Source organism: Salvelinus alpinus, chromosome 2 (genome assembly GCF_045679555.1).
Source record: "Salvelinus alpinus chromosome 2, SLU_Salpinus.1, whole genome shotgun sequence".
NCBI lineage: Eukaryota > Metazoa > Chordata > Actinopteri > Salmoniformes > Salmonidae > Salvelinus > Salvelinus alpinus.
The window spans coordinates 78,126,973-78,154,381 of record NC_092087.1 but is presented as its reverse complement, the minus strand read 5'-3'; the positions used below and the strand labels follow the sequence as shown (position 1 = coordinate 78,154,381).

The 27,409-nt window shown below is 45.6% G+C and overlaps 1 protein-coding gene across 20 annotated transcripts in view; it reads left to right on the top strand.

Moving 5' to 3' along the window:
- The window catches only part of nfixa (nuclear factor I/Xa), a 163,759-nt gene that overhangs the window by 7,478 nt on the left and 128,872 nt on the right, over positions 1-27,409 (top strand). For 15 of the 20 annotated variants that reach the window (XM_071389432.1, XM_071389422.1, XM_071389431.1 and 12 more), the window contains exon 2: positions 9,957-10,040. In XM_071389432.1, coding sequence (XP_071245533.1) covers positions 9,957-10,040 — 84 coding nt within the window. Of the gene's footprint in view, positions 1-9,956; positions 10,041-12,973; positions 13,139-27,409 lie in introns of those variants that run through there. The other 5 variants (XM_071389429.1, XM_071389428.1, XM_071389420.1 and 2 more) reach the window with 4 other exon arrangements.

Below are 27,409 nucleotides of genomic sequence, written 5' to 3'. Positions count from 1 at the left end.
GCAGGTCATGGCAGGACGGCTCTGGCAGGTCATGGCAGGACGGCTCTGGCAGGTCATGGCAGGACGGCTCTGGCAGGTCATGGCAGGACGGCTCTGGCAGGTCATGGCAGGACGGCTCTGGCTGGTCATGGCAGGACGGCTCTGGCTGGTCATGGCAGGACGGCTCTGGCTGGTCATGGCAGGACGGCTCTGGCTGGTCATGGCAGGACGGCTCTGGCTGGTCATGGCAGGCTGACGGCTCTGGCAGATCCTGTCTGGCTGGCGGCTCTGGCAGATCCTGTCTGGCTGGCGGCTCTGGCAGATCCTGTCTGGCTGGCGGCTCTGGCAGATCCTGTCTGGCTGGCGGCTCTGGCAGATCCTGTCTGGTTGGCGGCTCTGGCAGATCCTGTCTGGTTGGCGGCTCTGGCAGATCCTGTCTGACGGACGGCTCTAGCGGCTCCTGTCTGGCGGGCGGCTCTAGCGGCTCCTGTCTGGCGGACGGCTCTGTAGGCTCATGGCAGACGGGCGGCTTTGCAGGCTCATGGCAGACGGGCGGCTTTGCAGGCTCATTGCAGACGGATGGCTCAGACGGCGCTGGGGAGACGGATGGCTCAGACGGCGCTGGTGAGACGGATGGCTCAGATGGCGCTGGTGAGACGGATGGCTCAGATGGCGCTGGTGAGACGGATGGCTCTGGCCGGATAAGGCGCACTGTAGACCTGGTGCGTAGTGCCGGAACTGGAGGCACCGGGCTAAGGATAAGCACCTTCCTACTAGTGCGGGGAGCAGGGACAGGGCACACTGTATTCTCAAAGCCCACTCTATACCTGATGCAAGGTACCGGCACTGGTGACACCGGGCTGAGGACAAGCACATCAGGATTAGTAGGGGGAGAAGATACAGTGTGTTCAGGGCTCTGGAGACGCACAGGAGGCTTTGTGCGTGGTGCCGGAACTGGAGGCACCGAACTGGATACACGCACTACAGAGAGAGTGCGTGGAGGAGGAACTGGGCTCAGGAGACGCACTGGTAGCCTAGTGCGTAGTGTAGGCACTGTAGGTACTAGGCTGGGGCGGGGAGGTGGCGCCGGAAATACCGGACCGTGGAGGCGTACTGGCACTCTTGAGCATTGAGCCTGCCCAACCTTACCTGGTTGAATGCTCCCGGTCGCCTGACCAGTGCGGGGAGGTGGAATAACCCGCACCGGCCTATGTAGGCGAACCGGGGAAACCATGCGTAAGGCCGGTGCCATGTATGCCGGCCCGAGGAGACGCACTGGAGACCAGATGCGTTGAGCCGGCCTCATGACACCTGGCTCAATACCCAATCTAGCCCTACCAGTGCGGGGAGGTGGAATAACCCGCACTGGGCTATGCACTCGTACAGGAGACACCGTGCGCTCTACTGCGTAACACGGCGCCTGCCCGTACTCCCGCTCTCCACGGTAAGCCTGGGAAGTGGGCGCAGGTCTCCTACCTGCCCTTGGCCCACTACCTCTTAGCCTCCCCCCAAGAAATTTTTGGGTGTTACTTACGGGCTTTTTGGGCTTCCGTGCCAGACGCGTTCCCTCATAGCTCCGGTTCCTCTCTCCGGTAGCCTCTGCTCTCCTCAGTGCCTCCAGCTGTTCCCATGGGAGGCGATCCCTACCAGCCAGGATCTCCTCCCATGTGTAGCAACCCTTTCCGTCCAATATATCGTCCCATGTCCATTGCTCCTTCTTTTCCTGTCCCTTACTCCATTTACTCCGCTGCTTGGCTCTGGAATGGTGGGTGATTCTGTAAGGGCTGTCGCTCTCCTCATCCTCGGACGAGGAGAGGAGAGAAGGATCATCAGACCAAAATGCAGCAGTAGGGAAATAGGCCATCTCTTTATTTGGAAAAAACTATGATGGCAACACGAAAGAAACAAAACACTTTCAAAAGTACAAAACAAGAAAACGACGTTGACGAAACCTGAACATAAACTTACATAACTAAACGTAAACTCACGGACAGGAAACAGACGACATCAAAATAAACGAACAGCCAAACAGTCCCGTATGGTACATACATTCGACGACACAGGAGACAATCACCCACAAACAAACAGTGAGAACACCCTACCTAAATATGACTCTTAATTAGAGGAGAACGCAAAACACCTGCCTCTAATTAAGAGCCATACCAGGCAACCAAAACCAACATAGAAACAGATAACATAGACTGCCCACCCAAAACACATGCCCTGACCTAAACACATACAAAAAACAACATAAAACAGGTCAGGACCGTTACAAATATATCTTTATTGCTACAATACAGCCCTGGTATAAATACAATATATATTTACTGATACAATACAGCCCTGGTATAGATACAATATATCTTTATTGATACTATAGAGCCCCACATTAGAGGTGTCATAATACCCATTAAACTTAGCGGTCAAACAGGGAAATGGTTCCAATCCTTTTTCCACCATAAATTTTTCCCATAAGAGACTTTATAAACACTTAAAATAAGGGCTGTATTTTGTGTAGACTTACCCTGGCGTGACATTTTGATAACCATGTAAATCTATCTCGGACAAGGTGACTTTTATCAATATATTCGTCTCTATTTACTCTCAGATTAGAAAATGCTAATTAGCATCAAAGTCGACATCAAGGAAAACTACCAATCCCTGCAAGCTCCTGCACATCATCTCTAGGTGACACCTTTGCTAACAGTTACTGTGTCAATTTAAAACTTGCACAAGACAATTCACAGAATTGCCCATTTAAAGAAATGTAGCCAGGTTTTATGGCTATTATGACTCATACTGTGGTACTCGATACAGACCTAGTATAAATACAATGCATCTTTATTGATACAATACAGCCCTGTGCTAGAAGTTAGCTATTTGTTCCGTGGTGACGTTTCCCCTAGGGACAAATCTAGGATCAGCTTTCCCCCCAATCCTAACCTTAACCATTAGTGGTGGAGACGCTAAACTGATCTAAGATCAGCGTCTAGGCCGGGGGAACTTCACCCTACACCTAGCTACCTGTCTTGTCTAATATTTGTCACCATGCCAGGTTTATAGTGCGTCTCTGGGGCGTGGTGGTGTACAGTAAGTCTGTCCTGCTGCCATGCAGTTCTGTATGAACTTGTTCACTCTGTCCTGTCTGCCTTGAACTCTTAGTATGTGAGGGATTTTCTACCCTATGTCTGTCAGTCAGTTAGTCAGGGTAATTGCTGGCCTGGGCCTGGGCTCCATTGTCAATGCTTTATTCATTCAGCCACCCACATACTGTCAGTCACCCACACCACTCACACTGGTTATGGGTAACGGTACTTGTCGTGGCCACACAACACACATCCACGTATGCACACACACACACACACACACACACACACACACACACACACACACACACACACACACACACGCACACGCACATGCACATGCACACGCAGACACACACACACACATAGCTATGTCTTACTATACTTGTGTGGACCAACAATTGATTCCCATTCAAAACGTTAACCTTATCCCCTAAACCTAACCTTAACTCCTAACCCTAATTCTTACTCAAACCCTAATCCTAACCCACATTTTTTTTGTCGTCACTTCTCAGAAATCTATTCTTTTGAGGACTTCTGGTACTCACAAGTATAGTAAACGTGTACACACACACACACACACACACACACACACACACACACACACACACACACACACACACACACACACACACACACACACACACACACACACACACACACACACACACACATAATGAATTGACACTAAAGTGAAGTCAGATATTTTCTAAAGGAGTTTCTACACACCTACAGAATGGGTGTACTACATATTGCTCTAACCACAGTTTACTGTTGTGTAAACCTGCTATGCTATTAAGCAGAAAACAACATTCAGCACCACTCTGTCTTGGCTTCAACATCTGAACCCATTAAACTAATGTTAAACCCCCTAAAAGTGAACTGAAATAATTAGCACAGGCCCCATATCCATTCCAGAACCACACACACACACACACACACACACAACCAATACTCACCCCCTCCTCCCTCCTCTTTCTCTGTTTTTCTTTTGTCCTCATCCCTCCCTCCTCCTCCTTTCCTCCCTCCTCCCCCCTTCCTCCCTCCTCCTCCTCCCTCCTCCTCCCTTCATCCCTCCTCCTCCCTTACTCCCACCTCCTCCCTTCCTCCTCCTCCCTTCCTTCCTCCTGGCTTCCTCCCTCCTCCTCCTCCCTTCCTCCCTCCTCCTCCTCCCTTCCTCCCTCCTCCTCCCTTACTCCCACCTCCTCCCTTCCTCTCTCCTGCCTTCCTCCCTTCCTCCCTCATTTTCCCTCCTCCTCCCTCCTCCTCCCTACCTCCCTCCTCACCCCCCTGAGATAGCGGTGTGAAAAATCAATTTTTTTCAACGTTTTTCTCCCTGAGGTGGCTCTGGCAGGGATTCACATGCCTTTCATACACTCCCCCCCCCCCCCCCCACACACTGGAACAGACCGGTTTCGGCCCAGCCTTTGATGTGCTTGCCATCTCATGCAGGTTGGCTTCCTTGGTTTATTGGTGTCTGTGCATACGGCTGTGTGTGTGTGTGTGTGTGTGTGTGTGTGTGTGTGTGTGTGTGTGTGTGTGTGTGTGTGTGTGTGTGTGTGTGTGTGTGTGTGTGTGTGCGTGCGTGCGTGCGTGCGTGCGTGCGTGCGTGCGTGCGTGCGTGCGTGCGTGCGTGCGTGCGTGCGTGCGTGCGTGCGTGCGTGCGTGCGTGCGCACGCATATGGCTCTGTGTGTGTTTATTTGGCATCGGCATATCCCGGCCACCAAATTCATAATAATAAATAAAAACAATAATTCTGATAATAATTACTGGTTGTTAAAGAGAGAAACTGACAACGGTTGGGTAGTTGTGATGATTGTTTTGCAGCCAGAATAACTGGTTTGGGAGAGCAGCATGAACTATCAGGTGTGGTGTGTACTGTGCTGGGCAGCATGTGTGTGAACATGGAAGAGGATGTGTGGGTTTGTGGCTGTGTGTGCATGGGCACGTGTGTGTGTGTGTGTGTGTGTGTGTGTGTGTGTGTGTGTGTGTGTGTGTGTGTGTGTGTGTGTGTGTGTGTGTGTGTGTGTGTGTGTGTGTGTGTGTGTGTGTGTGTGTGTGTGTGTGTGTGTGTGTGTGTGTGTGTGTGTGTGTGTGTGTGTGGCCATTTGTGTAATTACTGATACGGTTCCAATAATTCACTTTTAAACTGAACTATCTGAGGATCAATCCCAAGGCTCAATGGAGGTGTGTGTGTGAGAGAGAGAGTGTGTGTGTGTGAGAGAGAGAGAGTGTGTGTGTGTGAGTGTGTGTGTGTGAGAGAGAGAGTGTGTGTGAGAGAGAGATTGTGTGTGTGTGATTGGTGTGTGTGTGTGTGTGTGTGTGTGAGAGAGAGATTGTGTGTGTGTGATTGGTGTGTGTGATTGTGGTTATTAGTGTGTTCCAGTACAGATTTTTGGAGATCTCACCTCCAGTTGGGCCATATGGTCCACAATACATCCCCACAAAGAATCTCTCTTTTGTCAGTTATACCAAGCCGGATTGCGATTTATTTAACCAATTGGATCTTCCCACAAAAGCATCCATCCTATATCCGTCTCACGTCTTTGATATCAGATGGTTAAAAAAAATGTCTCAATTAACACATTTGCATTGGGTTGGTGTTGGTGATCCACTTCCAAACAGGTCAGAGACTCTGTTTGCGTCCCAAGTGGCACCCTGTTCACTTTATAGTGCACTACATGTGACCGGGGTCCATAGGGGTCCTGGTCAGAAGTAGTGCACCTTAAAGGGTGTAGGGTTCCATTTGGGATGAGGCCTCCGTTTCCAACGCCTTGGTCTCTTCCCTCTAAAATGTTAATTAGCCTGTGCTTTGAGATATTTCCGCTCAGGGCTGGCCATATGGACCAAGCATATGTTCTGTATATACAGTACAATATATCATTCATACATGGCTCAGGGATGAACATTGATAAGAGGAGATACATTTGGGACAGAAGCGAAGGGGGGTTGGTTCAGTACAAAGGGAGACAGTATATTGTGGGGTCTGTGTTGTCCCTCCCTTAACAGGTGGAGGGAGACAGTATATTGTGGGGTCTGTGTTGTCCCTCCCTTAACAGGTTGAGGGAGACAGTATATTGTGGGGTCTGTGTTGTCCCTCCCTTAACAGGTGGAGGGAGACAGTATATTGTGGGGTCTGTGTTGTCCCTCCCTTAACAGGTGGAGGGAGACAGTATATTGTGGGGTCTGTGTTGTCCCTCCCTTAACAGGTGGAGGGAGACAGTATATTGTGGGGTCTGTGTTGTCCCTCCCTTAACAGGTGGAGAGAGACAGTATATTGTGGGGTCTGTGTTGTCCCTCCCTTAACAGGTGGAGGGAGACAGTATATTGTGGGGTCTGTGTTGTCCCTCCCTTAACAGGTGGAGGGAGACAGTATATTGTGGGGTCTGTGTTGTCCCTCCCTTAACAGGTGGAGGGAGACAGTATATTGTGGGGTCTGTGTTGTCCCTCCCTTAACAGGTGGAGGGAGACAGTATATTGTGGGGTCTGTGTTGTCCCTCCCTTAACAGGTGGAGGGAGACAGTATATTGTGGGGTCTGTGTTGTCCCTCCCTTAACAGGTGGAGGGAGACAGTATATTGTGGGGTCTGTGTTGTCCCTCCCTTAACAGGTGGAGAGCATGGTATTGCTTCACCTTTATTCTACTGTGTAATGACGAGGTTTACATGTGTTCCCCAATAGAAGGACGAGAAAGGTTTTCCTGTTGCGATCATTCAGCCATCCTTCAATATCCTTATTCTGTAACTGGGCTTTCTCCATCCAACTGCAGAACACCATCTTTCACCAGGCCTGGTAGCATCCTCACACACACACACACACACACATGCAAACACACACACACACACAACAGTAAACGAGCCAGCAGCCAATTGGACCAGCCCATGTGCCCAGTGCCAACACGTAGCATTTTGGGTCCGGGCTTAGCCAATCAGAACAACTGACACTGTCTCTGCCCGGGACGTCCAATCACAGAGGGCCTGTGCACCTGGTGATGCATTAGGGGCCGGTTACAATGTTAACAGTGGGCTTCAGCTCAGACAGTCAGACCCCCAGACACACACACACACACACACACACACACACACACACACACACACACACACACACACACACACACACACACACACACACACACACACACACACACACACACACACACACACACACACACACACACACACACACACACACACACACACACACACACACACACACACACACACACAGACACACACACACACACACACACACACACACACAGACAGACACAAACACACACACACACAGGTGCCGTGGCTAAGGTCCATGAGGAGCACAGGCCAATAAGACCTGCTATCTAACACGTGTCCTGGCACTGGACTGGGTGGCAGCATCTCTTTCCCATCATGCATTGTGTTATCAGTTATCAGCCTCTCCTTCTTATCCCAGCTCAGTGTTCTCCGCTCTCACTCCCTCTCCCTCTCTCTCCCCCTCTCTCTCAACAATGAGAACAGTGTGCCCACATTAAAAACGAGGGCCTCACCGTAAAAATAAGTTTATGTGCTAATAAAGATGATTAGAAATCACACAGCCGCAAGAAATAAAAAAAACATTGTGGGCACAGATTATACCTCCAAAAAATGTAAGTAGGAGAGAATATTTACATGTTAGTAGACGGTCTTATGCAGAGGAACTTACAGGCACAATTAGGGTTAAGTGCCTTGCTCAAGGGCACATCGAAATATTTTTTTACCTAGTTGGCTCGGGGATTGGAACCAGCAACCTTTCGTTTACTGGCCCAACTGGTAGGCTACCTGCCGCCTAGCAAGAAGGAGAGAGAGAGAGTGGGATAGAGAGAGGAATGGAGAGAGGGAAAGGCGAGAGAAGGAGAGAGAGCGTTCATTCCGAGTGGAGGGATATGAATAGCCTTTGTTTTCACCACAACTCAGGGTTGTGTGGTCTGCCAACGTCTGGCTCTTATTATGGGCTTTGTGTCGGCACTGCAAGTGGTGCGCACGTGTGTGTGTGTGTGTGTGTGTGTGTGTGTGTGTGTGTGTGTGTGTGTGTGTGTGTGTGTGTGTGTGTGTGTGTGTGTGTGTGTGTGTGTGTGTGTGTGTGTGTGTGTGTGTGTGTGTGTGTGTGGTGTCAGAGGGCATGTACAAATGCATATATGTGTTAGTGATTATGTTTGCACTCGTGTGCTTATATTATATAAATATAATCTCAGTCTACCAGGTAGGCTTTTTCTGTGGATATATACAAGGAGGGGGGTGGGGGTGGCGGCCAGGTTGGCAACAATGTGTGTGTTTCTTTCTCCTGGTCTATCCGGGAAAGTTGTGAAATTGAAATAGGATTTCACAGAACTGTGCAGCTAGCTACCTGGCTGTGGGATTTGGGCTCCAGCTTAACTAAGTGGAGTGGAGTGGGTTAGCCTGATCCAATCAACCACAGCAGAACTGGAAGGAAATGGAGCTGTATCTCACACACACATACTGGAGCACACACACACACACACACACACACACACACACACACACACACACACACACACACACACACACACACACACACACACACACACACACACACACACACACACACACACACACACACACGCAACAGGCCCTTGCCAGAACCTTCCCTTCCTTTAGAATACAAATTAAGCTTCTCTGAATACAGACTAGTTAGTACACTTCCCCTCTGAATACGGAATAGTTAGTACACTTCCCCTCTGAATACAGACTAGTTAGTACACGTCCCCTCTGAATACAGACTACTTATTACACTTCCCCTCTGAATACAGACTACTTATTACACTTCCCCTCTGAATACAGACTAGTTTGTGCACTTCCCCTCTGAATACAGACTAGTTAGTACACGTCCCCTCTGAATACAGACTAGTTTGTGCACGTCCCCTCTGAATACAGACTAGTTAGTACATGTCGCCTCTGAATACAGACTAGTTAGTACATGTCCCCTCTGAATACAGACTAGTTAGTACATGTCCCCTCTGAATACAGACTAGTTTGTGCACGTCCCCTCTGAATACAGACTAGTTTGTGCACTTCCCCTCTGAATACAGACTAGTTAGTACATGTCCCCTCTGAATACAGACTAGTTAGTACATGTCCCCTCTGAATACAGACTACTTATTACACTTCCCCTCTGAATACAGACTAGTTTGTGCACTTCCCCTCTGAATACAGACTAGTTAGTACATGTCCCCTCTGAATACAGACTAGTTAGTACACTTACCAGACAGAAGATATATCAGCCTCCATCCAAGATGTAGACAGGATGTATTGAAACTTGACTTGAGTTATTTGCATGCAAACTGTCATTTCCGTGTGGGAATTGGAAACTAATACAGGGGTAGTTTTCTTTTCCATTGAAGAAAGCAACAATCTCTAGTCTTGTCTTGGGGGTCGATGGGGGAACATTCAAATGTAAACAAATTGCAGGACGGAGTTTGGGAACCCTGTTGTAGGGGATCATATTCAAATGTAATCAAAGCTCTGATCGGTGCCAACCTCATGGTGAGCAAGGTGGACAATAGAGTCATGAACGGCCTGTTCATAATCCTTCTGTGGTTGTTCTTTAATTGTTTCTTGTGTTCTGTATGTTCATTTGTTAATCTAAAATCAAAATGGGAGAAAATAAATATGTGAGGAACAGAATGTTTCAGTAGTAAAACAGAAAGGCGTTCTCTATAGTACCAAATCCTTGAACAGGAGCTGCTTTTCCCAGAATTATTCAGACTGCTTAACGATAAGGCTTAAACTACTTGTAATGTCATTCACTAGTACACCACTGCAATTTAGGCCTTCAAATGTGATGTGTGTGTTGTTATGTTGTGTTGTGTTATGTATATAAATCCAATCAACAATGAATGAATGAATTATTGCGTTTCAGGCCACTGACACGTACCTGGTGAATGAAGACCCTTCCAGAGGCCCCGGGATGCCCGAGTGTTTCCTCGTGTCTGATTCCTACAGGGTACGCACACACACACACACACACACACACACACACACACACACACACACACACACACACACACACACACACTATATCTCCCTACTACCTGTTACCTTCACTACAACTGCCACTATAGGTTTTTCTTTACCAGGGCCCAGAATATATATATTTATCAAAATATTAATGAATATTTATCAAAATATAAATATATCAAAATATGTCAGGTCATTCCATGATATGGCCATTGCATCATGGAGTGAAAACGTCCACAACATGTTCAGCATTCAAAATATATAATGCACATATTCATATTTCATTTATACACATATCCTACTTACTATTCACAGTACTGTACACTGTTTTCCCTTCTGTTACTTCTTTACTTTGACAGTCTGAGCCTTGTATATTTACATGTATATACCTGGGACTATTCTACATGTCTACATGTGTAATGTCTCTGCACAGTAACAGAGACATTACTGTTTTTGTCCTCGCTACATCCCCTCTGCTTTTCTTTCTGAAGGTCTCTGACTCCAGCCACCTGTCTGGCACATTGAGCATGCTAATGATTTAATCAATATGCTACATCACTTTCCAGTATGTAATAGCCACGCCACAGGCGATGGTAAACAGCAAGTATGCATACTGCCGTACTCCTTCAGTGTGTAGAAAGAAGAAACGGCAAGGCCCTAACACACACACACACACACCAACCGCGAGGCCCTAACACACACACACACCAACCGCGAGGCCCTAAATATCGTTAGATGACATATGGTTTTCCCATGTGCTTTTTAATGGCAGATTTAGCCTGTGGGTTTGGGAGTTTGAGGTAACTTACTAACAGTGAAAACGGGTTGTTTGATGCATGGGAGTTTGTGTGTTTATGTCTGTGTGTGTGTGGGAGTTTGCATTGTGGCGAGAATGGAATCAGAATTCAGAATTCCCTTCGTTTTGGGGCTCTAGAACTCCTGGGTTGTTAGTGGTTGTGGTGAGAGGATCTGTTAAGACAACAACCTGTGATGAATACAGAGATGGCCTGCGTCCCAAATGGCAACCTATCCCCTACACAGTGAACTACTTTTGTCCAGAACGCTATGGGCCCTGGTCTAAAGTAGTGCACTATATAGGGAATAGGGTGTCATTTGGGTCACCGCCAGAGAGAGGGATTGAGACAGCCAAGGAGAGAGGGAAAGAGTGAGAGCCAGAGAGAGAGAGAGGAATAGGGAGCCAGGGAGAGAGATTGAGAGATGGAGAGCAAGAGAGAGCGAGAGAGAGAGAGAGAGAGAGAGAGAGGGAGAGAGAGAGCCAGAGCACAAAGACTAGGAGTTGTTGGGCCTGTGCCGCAGGGTGTGGTGAGGAGAGGGGGATTTGGAATTGGATCCCCCTCTTTCTGATTTCCCCTCACTTTTTCTCTCTCTGATTCTCTCAATCTTTATTTCTGTCTCTTCTGCTCTCTTTAATTGGCCACAGTGTGGTGTAGCATAGTGTGTGTAGGTGTGTGTGTGTATGAATGCGTGCGTGCATATGTGCATGTTCTCTGTAGGGGCTGCATAGCATTCCTAATGCACAGTGCTGCATGGGGCTGAGGTCTCGTAAATCTACTGGGCTTCAACGGCTCCCAAAAACTCAACTTGGCGCTCGTGCTCCGGGGTTACTTCAAACCCTCCAAAACCTCACACACACGCACGCACGCACGCACGCACGCACGCACGCACGCACGCACGCACGCACACACACACACACACACACACACACACACACACACACACACACACACACACATACAAATTGAACACATTCTCCTATCTCACCTCAAGGGTGAATTGGCGGGATGCAGGAGAAGCAGTGTAATTGACAGGGTGTGTGTGTGCATCATATGCTCTCCCTGCAGCTATACATACAGAACGTGAGGTTGACCCGAGATGATCAACCAGCTGAACATGGACCAGGGTGTTTAAGGATAAGCCAGCCAGTCAGTCAGTCAGCCACCCAGCCAGTCATTGATTAAAAACAGAACTATGTTCTCTTCAGACAACACAAGTCCAATTGTGGCTGACTCTTAAACAGTCTTTCTATTAGCCTGTAGATGACTATAACAGAAGGCTGGGGTTAAAGAGGTTTGGTGTTCTGTAGTTAGGTCCCCTTATACATATATACAGTAATAGGATATTTCACTGATGCTTTTATACAAAGTGACTTACAGATGTAGGATCTTAATTTGATCACTCTTTTGTTCCTGATAATTTTGTATTGTGACAATATAGGTCGAATTAAGATCTTACATCTGTACATACATATAACCACTACCAGAATAAAAAATGGTAGGCTTACGTAATGTTCAGTGGCAATGGTAGTTGTGAGATGGGCGGTTTGTAAGTGCTGGCCACCCCTGTTTGATTGGAGTGGTGCTGTCTATACCCTATTGTTCGAGTGGCTACACTTTATATTACTATGTGTGTGAGAAAGATGTTCAAATGCCTGTCACACACACACACACACACACACACACACACACACACACACACACACACACACACACACACACACACACACACACACACACACACACACTCTCAAATGCACTAATAATGGGTAATGTGCATGACTATGATGAGTGAGGGACCCTGTAATTTGACCAACCTGTCTTTAACAGCCAGTGAAATACCAATTGACAACTTTAAAACATGATGGCAAGTAAGGACTTGGCAGTTGGCACGATCAGGGTTAGTAGCTGTTTCAACGTTATAATTGCGGTCAATGTTGGTTGATGTTTTAAGTTTTATTTTTTCTCTATCCAACTCCAACATGATCACATCTTTATAAAGCGTGACGATTTACATCTGAATATTTGATAGGGACATGGAGGGAGAGAGAAGGGGGGAGTGTGTGTCAGAAAGAGTTCACAAACTTTCCCCCAAAGTTTGTGTAGGCTTTCACTTTCAGCTCTCGAGGCGGGGTTAGTGGTACGGCATAGAGTGAGCGCGAGGGGCACAGCGGAGCGTTTTGCAATGCAGTACCACATGCAGCGGACTTCCAACTTCTACCCAACTTGAATAAGATTCCACTTTATGAACTCTAAAATAACCATGTACTCCCCTTACTGCTTGACACAGGTAAAAACTCTACTTTTCTTTGGTATCCTGCCTCCACTTTAGCTCTCCGGATGTTGTTGGTTTTTAATGTTGTCGTTGTCCATGTACCGTGCCGCTTGTCAATAATTTGGTTTTAGGGACCTTTTCGCTATCCGCTCGTTTCAGATGGTGTGTTCAGCTTCTCTCCGCTCTCTGTCCCTCTTCCCCTTTGATGGCATCTCTCCAACAGGCTTTCTTGTGCGTTTCATTACACATGGTTAGAAGAGAAAATGGCGCTTCTCCTGAATCTATTTTATATCAAAAGGAGGGGAGAGAAGAGCTCAGGAGGGAATGGGGCTCGCGCTATGTCTACATTGGTCGCCTGTTATGCTGTCCTATAGCTATTTAAAAACACAACAATTACACAACAATATCAACTAAGTAAAAAGAAGCAGCGTTGAATGTATTAGTTGTGGAGTGCTTTTCCGTGGAAATGAACGATCTTTCTAACTTTGTTGCGATAGTTGTGGTGGCTATGGAGGTGTTTGAGCGACTGTCACTGTGCTTGTCATTCAACCCACACGACAGCTGTAGCCGGGCTCTCAGCTTTAGGCTTCTGTTCTGTTGTCACATGAAAATGCCCGTATAGAGTTAGTTGAAATATAGTTTTACATTTCCAATCGATAAATGTCGTTTTTAGGTGGATAAGGATAGAAGGAAAGGTGTATTATTTCGGAGGACGGCGGAAATGCATGCCCGTTTTCCCTCAATATTGGATTGTGTTGAGGTCACAATTGTAGCACGTATACTTGTAGATTCCTTGTATGTAATCGAGTATGGGGAATGTTATCGGCCTGTAGTTTTCTTTCATTTGACACACAACTGAAGCAACCTCACAGGCCTAGACAATGAAGGGAGAAATATGCCATTTAACTATGAGGACTTTATAGGCCTTTGACAACTGACTGTATAGGCCAGATGAGTACATTTGTAAAGGTTGCTTGTTTTATTTTAGTTGATATTTGCTTGTTTAACGAGAAACCTTTACGTCAGAATACGGGTGAATACATAGGCCTACATGAGGGAGTGTTGGTTTTGATGTTCCTTTTGGGGTTATTGTGGACGGCAAAGGCAAGACATTAAATGGCAATGCCGTTGTGCGTAAATTTAAGGTGGTATTTATTAATTAGGCCTAACATTGAGGCCTTTCCCTCCGTTGGTTTGGAATTCAGATATGTGTTGACAGTGGTTGGAGAATAAAGTATTGTAGGCTACATTTAACAATTATATACTGATACAACATGTAGTATTTTAGAAATAAAAAATATGGCACACAAGGAAGCGATTTTGGATCATATGCTTGGCTAATGTGTTTGTGCATTTGAAACAGTTTTGTTGCTGACAAGTCATTGCATTATATGAAGGCCTATTTATCTAAATGGAAAATTACTAATCTGAGTGACTGTTTGATTTATTTCAGATGAAAATCTTAAAATTAGGTCACAGTGCAATTTACTGGCCCGTTTTACTGGAATCAGTTTCGTAGCCTCATGACAGCAGGCCTAGGCTGCTTATATGCATATGAAATAACAACAGAACAAATATTATTTTATTAATTTACTTTAAAAAACATGCAAACTTTGATTAAGAATTTGGATGTGTATATTTGGACTTCACTGTAGCCGTCTGAGAAAAACGTTTGAGCGCGCACGGAGCGGTGCGAATTTCACCTTCAACTGAGAACTGCAGGGCAGGACCGGCAGGACCGAACTTGTTTGCCCCTTGAAGCTCGACGGAAGTAGCTTACAGACAGACAGTAGGCCTATTATACACTTAGATTTGAATATTGCCTTAAATGTCACAATCTCAGCACTCGTTTCACTCTTTTCCTTTGTCTGGCGGTCCCATAGGCAGTAAACTGTAGGGCTACCTCTTCTAAAAATGCATGACTATTATAACGTTGATTTATTTTTATTTTTTTCAGTGTGCGTCTTGATATTCTATTTTGTTTAGTCTTTTACCACTATTATTGTATGCCTAACTATAGCCTATATAGCCGTGCAGTGGGCCTATAGGTCACGGAGCCTTAGCTCTTTTCTCAGTATAGCCTATATGCCATACTTGTGGTTGAGGTTGAATTGTACATTTTTTAATTGCATCTCTGACTTAATTTTAATAGGATAATTCACGCAATGAATATTATTTTACCAAGACGCAAGTGCTTACACGCATAAAAGTCCAGATTCCAGACGCGGCCTTCTCAGCTTTGCAAGTGTTTTTCGAAGTCCCATGAATTAATGAATGCCCTTCGTTATTTTAATTGGACTTAATAGCCTACTTTAAACATACAATTGGATGTGTTGTTGTCGCTGTAATTTCTATTCACTTTCTGTAACAAGTGTTCAGTTTTAGAATTAGGCCTAAGGAACAGTAACCGCATGTTTGGCTGGAGAGAAATATAAGCCCTCTCTGTCAGCTCTTTGTAGTAGACACAGTCAAATCACAGCTTCCACTGTTGAAGAAATGTCGGTCTTAAAGAAACGTATTTCTTATAGAAAATCATAAACAGCATTAATTATTTCTTTAAAGATAGATATTGTCGTATGGGTCAGCTGGGGTCAATGTAATTTAGCTTGTAAGAGTTCAGACTTGGCATTATTTAATTTGTTTATGTTTTATTTGCCTATACATTTATTCAGGGCACTTCTTTCAAAAACTTCATATTTAGTTTAGATATATTTCCAAGCCAAGTGCATATGGGGTTGAGCTCCGCGCGCACCATGTTTCTCTTTCTTTCCATTAATTAAAATTAATTGGCTACAGATCCGCCGACATGAGCCGAGCAGCGCGGCGAGCGCGTGCATGCTGCCAATATGCGCGTACATGCTGCCCATATGCGCAATACATATTGATCTTGTTAAGCTTCTGTGAGCTGATTTGTTTTCCCGACTGATAGATTTTTCACCAGTAATTGATTTGTCAGCGTTATAATGATCTGATTTAATTTAAGTCTAGTAGGATATTCAGTATTTGCATTATAAAAAGGCAGTCAAAGTTGCTTGGCCTCAAGACATTATGCAGATTATTTGGCAGTGAGAATATGAAAGGAAATACATGATATATTTGTCTTGCCTGTTCCAATATTATATGTTTGCAAGTTGTGCAAATTCGTGCGATATGATCTTTTGACTAAAAAGTTCCCTGCAAGCGTTGAGCAGAGTTTGCAGAGGACCAATTAACCTTGGTTTTCCGGTGAGTGGCAGGGTGCGCGTGAGAGAGAGAGAGTGTGTTTATCATACCACCCGCGGGAATTATCCTCGCGTTCCTCCGGAATCAACCATTTTGTCTGGAGATTGTCTTTACATTTTCTTCGATTTAACCATGTTGTTAATAATGAAACAATCAGCAGTGGGGACATGTGGTAACAAATGTAAACAACCAGTGATACATTATTAATGAGGATAAAAGCTTTGTTGGAATGCACATGCTTAGGTGAGGGACCTTGGGCATGACGCGTAATGGACGCGAAGTATGGATAGCCAAATCAGTACATTTGCAAAGTGGCGCTGGGAGGGTTTTTGAGGAGGAATATGGCAGTGTTTTATGCTTTTTGTATGGAGAGGAGGGAACCATTTACATAAAGTTTTTATGTAATGTGTTTGGATATCAATTATTGCTTCAGTCTCCACTCAAGTTTCCCAGAAAATTTGATGTCTAGTGCAGGCTAGACTGCGTCGAGTCTGGATTTGCTTGCGTTTTCACGAGGCTTCCGAAGTCTGCCTTTTACGCACAGTGCCAACCGATGAAGTTTTCTGCTGCTCTTGATAACAAAATACTTAACTCTTGCTGGATATGCGTTTAGTTGTTGGTCGATTTAATGTTTTTTTTTTAAATGTATATATTTTATGGTTAGTGTATTGCCCACTTGTTTTAGAATTGATTTCAAGATCAAATGCGTAGGCTTACTTAAAACGCACTGAGCCGTGTGTGGCAATGAATGCCCGCGTTATGGTCGACATGAAAGAAAGAAATTAGTTTAGGCCAAACATAGCTGTGAGCATTAGGTAATGTACGTTTGGTGATAGAGATGATGTCATAATTATCTCTCAAACAATATTGTAGTTGCAGTTTGATTGCGTGTGAAGGGAAAGCAAGGACACCGCAGTATGTGTGTCCATATTAGTGTGTTTGGGAAGCGCTACCACGAGATTTTGGCAGGTCAGCGCACAGGGATAAATGTGCAGGGCCAGCTCTAGCCTTTTGGGGGCCCTAAGCGAGATATCCTGCAATTGTACACATTTTGCCATGGGGTGGAGAGACATTTTTTTTAAGTTTTAAAGCGGCGATGTCACGTCTGCCTGGAGCCAGCCCAGTCAGTGGTTGTAGGTTAACCCCTTCCTTCATCACTTCACTACTGGAAGCACCAAACTATTGATTCATCTCAATGAATGATTCAGTAGTTGATGATGATGTCCTTATTTATTATGCAATTTATCAATATGGAACAGTTGAGAAATCACAAAATAAAATGTTTGTTACATGTCTCATTTTTCAACTATTGCAAATAGATTAATTTGCCTTCACTTTTAAATTACAGCTTGTCATGTTAGATAGTTAGATAGATATTGCCTGGCTACCCAAACGCCTTGCTCCGGCCAAATACTACGCCACGTCCATGGACGTTAGTTTATTCTCCGCAATGAGTCTGGATCTGAGTACCTCCCCTAGACCGCGAACACATTCTAACCATTCTGATTGGTCCCAGAAACCGATGGGTTGGGCCAGCACCAGAAATACATGTGGGTAAAGCAGCTTTTAGAAAATTCATCACTGGCTTTGATACTCTGATTGGTTAGAAATGATCCAATTGCTGAAGACTTTGTTTTGTCCAACACTCCTCATTTTGACGTCACCACAAAGGACTTCAATGATGGCAGTCTCAGACTGAAGTATGTAGCTAACATAGAGCAGTGGAAGAATTCAGTTTGAGTCGTCAGGTAAAGATAGATAGGCCTTAGTCCTGATGTCAGGCGGTAAGTCTGTCAGTAGTGTGAGTTATTCTCACCCAGTTTGTCCTCCAGGGACCTCATGCGTCAGCGGTGGGTTTTGGTTACACCAGCACCGGATGGTGACTGGAGTGTACGGTGGTGTTGGTGTAAGCTGAGGTGGCCTCCCTTGATCCGGTAACATAGCCTACCAAGCTGGTAACATCGTTCCTGCCGTGGTGTCACTTTTCACCCCACCGACACCGGGACAGGAGCTGGTGTTGGACATAGAAATATAATTATTAGAATGGGACCCGAGGCCCCTCCACCTATCAGGGAACATTGACTTGAATGGAGATGCCCATTCTAGTCGTTGTATTTCTATGATGGTGGAGCTGAGAATAGGCATAGGGTTTGGGGTGATGGATGGGTAGAATGCCCCGGCGCTGCCTGGCAGGGTGACACCCATCTCCCGCTCTGCCTGGGGTCAGCTCTGCCTGGGGTCAGCTCTGCCTGTGGTCAGCTCTGCCTGGGGTCAGCTCTGCCTGGGGTCAGTTTCTGCCTGGGGTCAGTTTCTGCCTGGGGTCAGCTTCTGCATGGGGTCAGCTCTGCCTGGGGTCAGTTTTGCCTGGGGTCAGTTTCTGCCTGGGGTCAGCTTCTGCCTGGGGTCAGCTCTGTCTGGGGTCAGTTTTGCCTGGGGTCAGCTTCTGCCTGGGGTCAGCTTCTGCCCGGGGTCAGCTTCTGCCTGTGGTTAGCTCTGCCTGGGGTCAGCTCTGCCTGGTGGGCCCTGTGCTAGTACATATGTTCTATGTGTATAGGACTATGTCTGTTATATATACTGCAGTGCTTGTAAATGTGTACATTTACTGCACGCTTGTACGCATCCATGTAATAATACATGTATATTCATTTACTATACTGTATGCATAATGAGAAAGAATGTACATGCATATATACATCGCCACATTTAAACAGAATACTCCATGTCTACCACTGGTAACCTAATGATGTAAGCACTAAAGTCCCAGCTAGCTGAAGTCCTGTAGGATACCTTGTACTATATCTCTCATCCCGGGCCGGGGGCCGGGTGGCGGGGGTGGCCAAGCCGGGTGCATCTCCTCTCCTCCTGCCTTTGAGGAAGACGAGTTAAATCCATCCTCTGTTCATCTGTTTATCTGTGCAGTCTTCCTGACCGCCCATGGAAAATGGATTTACCACACTTTACCGCTGCCGCTCCACAATCACCATGCAGCACAGGATAATAGGTTGCTGACTGTCCCGTGTGTGTGTGTGTGTGTGTGTGTGTGTGTGTGTGTGTGTGTGTGTGTGTGTGTGTGTGTGTGTGTGTGTGTGTGTGTGTGTGTGTGTGTGTGTGTGTGTGTGTGTGTGTGTGTGTGTGTGAGAGAGTGAGCGTGCAAGAGTGAGTGTGTGTGTGTGTGTGTGTGTGTGTGTGAGAGAGAGAGAGTGTGTTTGTGTGTGTCACACCCCAACCCCCCAGCATGGATTAGATTTTGGCTGAGCCGTAGCCAGTGGTAGCAGGCAGCCCCTACAGCGGTCTGGTGGCGGTCTGCGATATACTGCTGTGGAACACACACACACACACACACACACACTCACACACACACACACACACACACACACACACACACACACACACACACACACACACACACACACACACACACACACACACACACACACACACACACACACACACACACACGTTCCAGATATACATAGTGAGGATTGTGGTGGAGGGAAGAAGTTAACTATAATCAGTTCAGTATGGTACAATGTGTGTGTGTGTGTCGATACGATAGAGAGAAGAATAGATGACAAACAGCCGTACCCTCCTCTCCTCAGCCAAGCCAATCTCACCATGAGAAAACACATTTTATATTCAATGTGAGATGTGGTCATTATAAGGCACCTATTTGCTTAGTTTAAAGATTCGAGATGAAGTGTGTTGTCGAGCTCTGAAAAACCTAATCATTCAATTCACTCATGAGTTCCCTCTGTAGGGTATTCAATTCTATCAGACATCAGAACCAAATGTACACACATACCAATAATGAAACGGTGTAGATAGATGAAGGCCACAGACTCTGGCTGTATCCAAAATGGTTCCCTATTCTCTACATTATGCACTATGGACCCTGGTCAAAAGAGGTGCACTATTTAGGGAATAGGGTGGCATTTGGGACACAGCCTCTCCCTCCTTACCTTATGTATGTTCCTGGTTGGTAGTTGTCAAAAGCAGGCTGGTCTGTCTGTAGACTGTGTTGGCTCAGACTCAGAGGCTGCCTCACAAATGGCACCCTATTCCCTAAACAGTGCTCTACTTTTGACCAGGGCCTACAGGGAAAAGGTTGCCATTTGGGACGCTACCAAAGTCTGTGATTCTGCCAAGTTGGAGACAACTTTCAGAAGACATGATAACGGAAAGACGTAACGAAAGACGTGAAGGATGAGAGGAGTGAGGGATATGAAGAGTGAGGGATGAGAGGAGTGAGGGATGAGAAGAGTTAGGGATGAGAAGAGTGAGGGATGAGAAGAGTGAGGGATGAGAGGAGTGAGGGATGAGAGGAGTGAGGGATGGGAAGAGTGAGGGATGAGAAGAGTGAGGGATGAGAAGAGGCTCCATTTTCTTCCTCCTCCCTCCACTTTCTTCTCCTCGTCGACTCGCCTCTGTTGAAGAGAGAGCAACGTTTGGGAAGGATCCTCAACTCTGGAGGAGTTGTTCCCCGTCCCCCCCCCCCCCCCGCCTCACCCGTTGGTGTTTTTTTCTTTAATTCAGTTTCTTCTCTTTTTCGTCGGGTAGCTAACCCAGTGAATGGGACAAGGCGGTTAACCGTGAAATGAAAGCTCTTAGTTACTTTGTGGGGTTTTTCTCCAAAGAGGATTTGACACATCATGCATCCATACACAGACCACTCACACATACACAGACCACTCACACATACACAGACCACTCACACATACACAGACCACTCACACATACACAGACCACTCACACATACACAGACCACTCACACATACACAGACCACTCACACATACACAGACCACTCACACATACACAGACCACTGACACATACACAGACCACTCACAGATACACAGACCACTCACACATACACAGACCACTCACACATACACAGACCACTCACACATACACAGACCACTCACACATACACAGACCACTCACACATACACAGACCACTCACACATACACAGACCACTCACACATACACAGACCACTCACACATACACAGACCACTCACACATACACAGACCACTCACACATACACAGACCGCTCACACATACACAGACCACTCACACATACACAGTACAGAAATATCTAATTAGAGCCTCTAGATCAATGTATAGGCATTGATTTCTGACAAAGCAGATCTATTGAATGCGTTTTTATATTCTATATGTATTTTATATGTAGAACTAGAGTGACTAGACACTGTATGTCCAAGCATCCAGCGTCAATTAGATGTATAGATCCTCTCCCTTCATTTCTGCAACAGCAGTTCTATTGAGTCCATGTGTAGTGTGTTCTGTATGTATTCTATGTCTGAGAAATGCCCCTGGCTCGTAAGCAATTCTATGAATGCATTTCTATATTATATAGCTACGTATTTTATGGGGAAGATGCCCTTGCTAATTCTGGTGGGAGACGTTTAGTATAGAAGAAAAAATACAAGGGTTTTATTAAACAAATAGATGTCACGCTCTTCTCAGTAGAAGGGAGCCAAGATACTGTAACGTGGATCGTTCTGACATGATTGAAACCAGGCAGTCAGCCGTGAAAACCATGTCTCAGTTCGGAGATGCTCCATCCCATTAAAGGGCTTGACTAAATCCTCCGTCTCGAATGATTTTCTACTTACTATCACCGTCTTCATCAGGTGCTTGATACAATGTTTGCGTCAGGTGTTTCGATACAATTTACATTTTTGTCTTTTAGCAAACACTCTTATCCAGAGCGACTAACAGGAGAAATTAGGGTTAAGTGCCTTGCTCAAGGGTACCTGGTCAGATTTCTCACCTGGTCGGCTCGGGGATTCAAACCAGTGACCTTTCGTTTACTGGCCCAGCTCTCTAACCACTAGGCTCACTGTATCATGTATTAGTAAACTGAAGAGAATTTGCAGACAGAAGCTTCACTGTCAGATATGTTAGAAATATATACCAGGAACAGTGCAGACAGTTGATGTGAAGAGTTGCAGGGAAGCCGTAGTGCTGGATAATAATCTGACTGGTTAGCTGCTAGGTAAAGAAGTAATAACACAGCATATGAAGCAGGTAGAACAGCCTGATTGGTTAGCTGCTAGGTAAAGAAGTAATAACACAGCATATGAAGCAGGTAGAACAGCCTGATTGGTTAGCTGCTAGGTAAAGAAGTAATAACAAAGCATATGAAGCAGGTAGAACAGCCTGATTGGTTAGCTGCTAGGTAAAGAAGTAATAACACAGCATATGAAGCAGGTAGAACAGCCTGATTGGTTAGCTGCTAGGTAAAGAAGTAATAACACAGCATATGAAGCAGGTAGAACAGCCTGATTCGTTAGCTGCTAGGTAAAGAAGTAATAACACAGCATATGAAGCAGGTAGAACAGCCGGATTGGTTAGCTGCTAGGTAAAGAAGTAATAATGAAGCAGGTAGAACAGCCTGATTGGTTAGCTGCTAGGTAAAGAAGTAATAATGAAGCAGGTAGAACAGCCTGATTGGTTAGCTGCTAGGTAAAGAAGTAATAATGAAGCAGGTAGAACAGCCTGATTGGTTAGCTGCTAGGTAAAGAAGTAATAATGAAGCAGGTAGAACAGCCTGATTGGTTAGCTGCTAGGTAAAGAAGTAATAATGAAGCAGGTAGAACAGCCTGATTGGTTAGCTGCTAGGTAAAGAAGTAATAATGAAGCAGGTAGAACAGCCTGATTGGTTAGCTGCTAGGTAAAGAAGTAATAATGAAGCAGGTAGAACAGCCTGACTGGTTAGCTGCTAGGTAAAGAAGTAATAATGAAGCAGGTAGAACAGCCTGACTGGTTTGATCCACGTAAGATGGGACCATAGAGATACATGTGTATGATTAGTGTTCTATTTAGTCCTGTGGTTGGAACAAGCATTCGTCAACCATACAGCTAGATATAGGTTAGTGTATGTGTAATACAGTACCCTTTGCCAGTTGATCATGGCTCATAGGATACCGTAGGTCTAGAGTACCAGTGCTTCACTACATTGGCATGACACAACACACACTGAAGGTCATTTATTTTAGTGTGTTTGTACCACAGGGACAAGTGAGGAGCGTTTGCATGGGGAGGTGTTGACAGGAGCGTCTAATGCTGTAGGCATGTTAGACAGTCACATCAATATAGAGCAGCTCTCTCACTCTTTTTCTCTCCCGCTCTTTCTCTGTCTGTCCCCTGTCTTTCTCTCTCTGTCGCCTCTCTTTCTCTCTCTGCCCCTCTCTTACTGTCCCATCTCTTTCTCTCTCTGTCCCCTCTCTTTCTCTGTCTGTCCCCTCTCTTTCTCTCTCTGTCCCTCTTTTACTGTCCCATCTCTTTCTCTCTCTGTCCTCTCTCTTTCTCTGTCTGTCCCCGCTCTTTCTCTCTCTGTCCCTCTTTTACTGTCCCATCTCTTTCTCTCTCTGTCCCCTCTCTTTCTCTGTCTGTCCCCTCTCTTTCTCTCTCTGTCCCTCGTTTACTGTCCCATCTCTTTCAAATTCAAATTCAAGCTGCTTTATTGGCATGAAAAACATTGTGTCAATATTGCCAATATTAGTCTTTCTCTCTCTGTCCCCCCTCTCTCTCTCTCTCTCTCTCTCTCTCTCTCTCTCTCTCTCTCTCTCTCTCTCTCTGTCCCTCCCCATTCTCTCTCTCTCTGTCAGTCAGTCCAGTACTTTTCGTACTGAAAAATGCCCTTTGATTCTGTACACCACTGTAGTAGAAGTGTACTAGCTGGGCTAGGCCTGGACAGTACAGTCAGTCAGTCTCAGTAGAACAAAGTGTTCTCTAACTCTCTGCTCTCCTCTACTCTCAACTCACTGCTCTCACTCCTCTGGAGAGAGGAGGAGGGTTTTGGCTGCCCTCCAGGGGTGGAAAAATCTATAAGCCATTACGTAATATACCATATCTTTACCTTAGGTGAACCCAGTACAAGATCCACAGCTGTGAGCACACAGAGGGAGGCAGGGAGGCCTGTGTGGAAAAGAGATTGTGTGTGTGTGTGTAGGGAGAGAGAAAGAGTGCGTGTGTGTGTGTGTGTGTGTGTGTGTCTGTGTAGAAACAGAGAGAGGGAGAATGAGTGTGTGTACTGTATTAGAGAGAGACTTCTTTGTGGCCAGTCTGCAGCACTTACAGACCCTCACATCAATAGGTCACATCACAATTAGCTGGAACTCTATTGTAACATTACTACTTCCCTTTCTTTCTGTTTTTCATCTATTTATTTCTTCATTTTCAAGCATACTTTTTTAAAGCAGCATTTTTATAGATAGACTTAAGAGGAGACTTCTTCAGGATTCTTCACAGTGACTTGGCCAAGTGATCATGATGCTCGTAGAGTAAGTCAGATCGTCTGTGATTCATTTATTTTGATTATATATACATTTAAATCAGAATACTGTTGTGTGATGCGAAACACCATGGCAACGTACTGCACTGTACTTCCAAAGCTGCTGGGCTGAATATTAATTTACCAAAGCTTCTTCTTCCCGCATACAGATAAGTGTGTGTAATTGCGTGCATACAGGTGTGTTTGAAAATGGGAGTATGAGGCCGCAGGCTGTGCAGCGGTGAACAGACCTGCTTTTCACTTCACACATTGACAGTATTCACACGTCAACGCTTTCATCCCATAATATGCACTAATCATGGCTTGACAAGATGGGCCAGGCCTGTATCCCAAATGGCACCCTATGGGCCCTGGTCAAAAGTAGTGCACTATAGAGGCTCTGGTCAAAAGTAGTGCACTATAGAGGCTCTGGTCAAAAGTAGTGCACTATAGAGGCTCTGGTCAAAAGTTGTGCACTATATAGGGAATAGGATGCCATTTGGGACGCAGGCGCAGACTTTTTGGTTTTAATGTGACTGACACTATCTTGAGTTTGTGCGAGTACAGGCCTCACAATACATGCGTCCATTCCTCCTTAATGACTATTGTCGTGATTCTCTGGCTGTCCGTGTGAATATATTCCATTGGCCCAACGTGTTCCTCTACACGTCGATGCTTGGTGATGGGTCTAGTGTTGTTCAAGAAGTGGCACGTTAAATGAATTAGATTCAGGTGCCTGCTGATGCTGTTTTCAATCTGATTGCAGACTACTTCCTATATTAGGCTCTAATACAGAGGTCAGCACATATTTTCCCAGGTATCCCCACGAATAAAAAAAGAAACGTGATCTTGTCTCAATGTAATCAAAGTATGAAATTAGTGAAATTATCAAATACAATCTCTTTTTGGGCTTACATGTAGTCGTGGTCAATTTTCAGTGTACAAATTAATATAATTATCTTCGTGGCCCCCGACCCTCTAAGGCTGAATTTAGTTACCTACCCCTGCTCTAAAATGAACCACCTGCCAGAAATATTGACAATTACAAAATAACATGGTAAGAATCAGTCAACTCTGATGATGATCGTTATTAAACTGTCCGTAATGACGGTTGATAATACCCATATGGATTGGGGAAGAGAGAGACACACACACACACACACACACACACACACACACACACACACACACACACACACACACACACACACACACACACACACACACACACACACACACACACACACACACACACACACACACACACACATACACACACACACACACACGCAAACATGTCCTGAGAGGCAATTGTAATTTAATGTAAAACACATGCAGATGTGGATTAGAAGGTTTTAGCACAAACTCAGTTCTAACCCTTTCCATTGTTACACTCCTTACGTTATTCCTAGTTTCATTTGACCAGTCTCACCTGTGGAATTTCAACACACAGTCACACACATGCAACTCTTCAACTGGGAGTCTGACCCACAAATGAAAGACATTTGGAGCCCCCTCTCTCACCACACACACGGCTGGTTAACCGTGGTGCGGTGGTGAGGGCGGTTGGCGGTATTGGGGGGCCGGCGGCTGGTGGCTACAACTAGGGAGGCAGATAGCTAGTAGGGGTTGTGGCTGGGTGGGAGATGGTGATATGTTTGTGTTTATTGACTTAAAGACACACACAGACACACACACACACACACTCACACACACACACACACACACACACACACACCAGGGCTCCAGACTCAGGGGAAACGTGTGTGTTTAGAGCACACAGGCCTAATGTTGCTGATTTAGACATTCTTGCGGTACTCTCTCTGGCTTGTGGTGTGTTAACTGGAACAGGCGCGACAACAAGCCAGCTCAGTGAGAGTAGTGTGAGTTTGTGAGCCCTATGGGCCCTGGTCAAAAGTAGTGCACAATATAGGGGATAGGGTGCCATTGGCCATAGGGCCCTGGTCAAAAGTAGTGCACTATATAGGGAATAGGGTGCCATTTGGGGGGCAACCATGGAGGAAGGAAAACATCTCCAATGAGCATCGAACTAGTTCCCGGCAGTTTGTGTTTTCCCGGTTGCGCTCAATGTATTTCTTTTCATATTCAGATGTTATGGATTGCTCCTGGAATAGGGCCGATCCTTTTCCCAGCAATGGGAATTTACACTGTTTGAATGTTCTCTCTCGTGTTCCAAACAGAGGAATTTTGAGTTGGAGGCTTTACGGGAGGTTTATAAGTGAATACTCAACCGCTTTTAAACAAATATCGGAATGATGAAAAACTTCCCATTTAATTTGTCTAGATTTTCCTTTCGTGTGTGTGTGGGGTTGGGTGTGTGTGTGTGTTTGTGTGTGTGTGTGTGTTTGTGTGTGTGTGTGTGTGATTCATAGCGTGGCAGTGTGTAGTCAGGCCTTTTACACACTGTCTCTGTGCCTCAGAGTTCTCTCAGTACAGGAGATACGTGCACATGTACACACACACACACACACACACACACACACACACACACACACACACACACACACACACACACACACACACACACACACACACACACACACACACACACACACACACACACACACACACACACACACACACACACACACACACACAATATCATACAAACCCTCTCTCTCTCTCAGTAAGAGCAGGCCATGGGTCTTATCTCAGATTTTGTCAAACTAAAAAGCTACTTTGCTAGCTTTCCTTGGAAATCAGCCTGTCTAGCCGATCTAACAACTATTTCTCCATTTGCCAGTC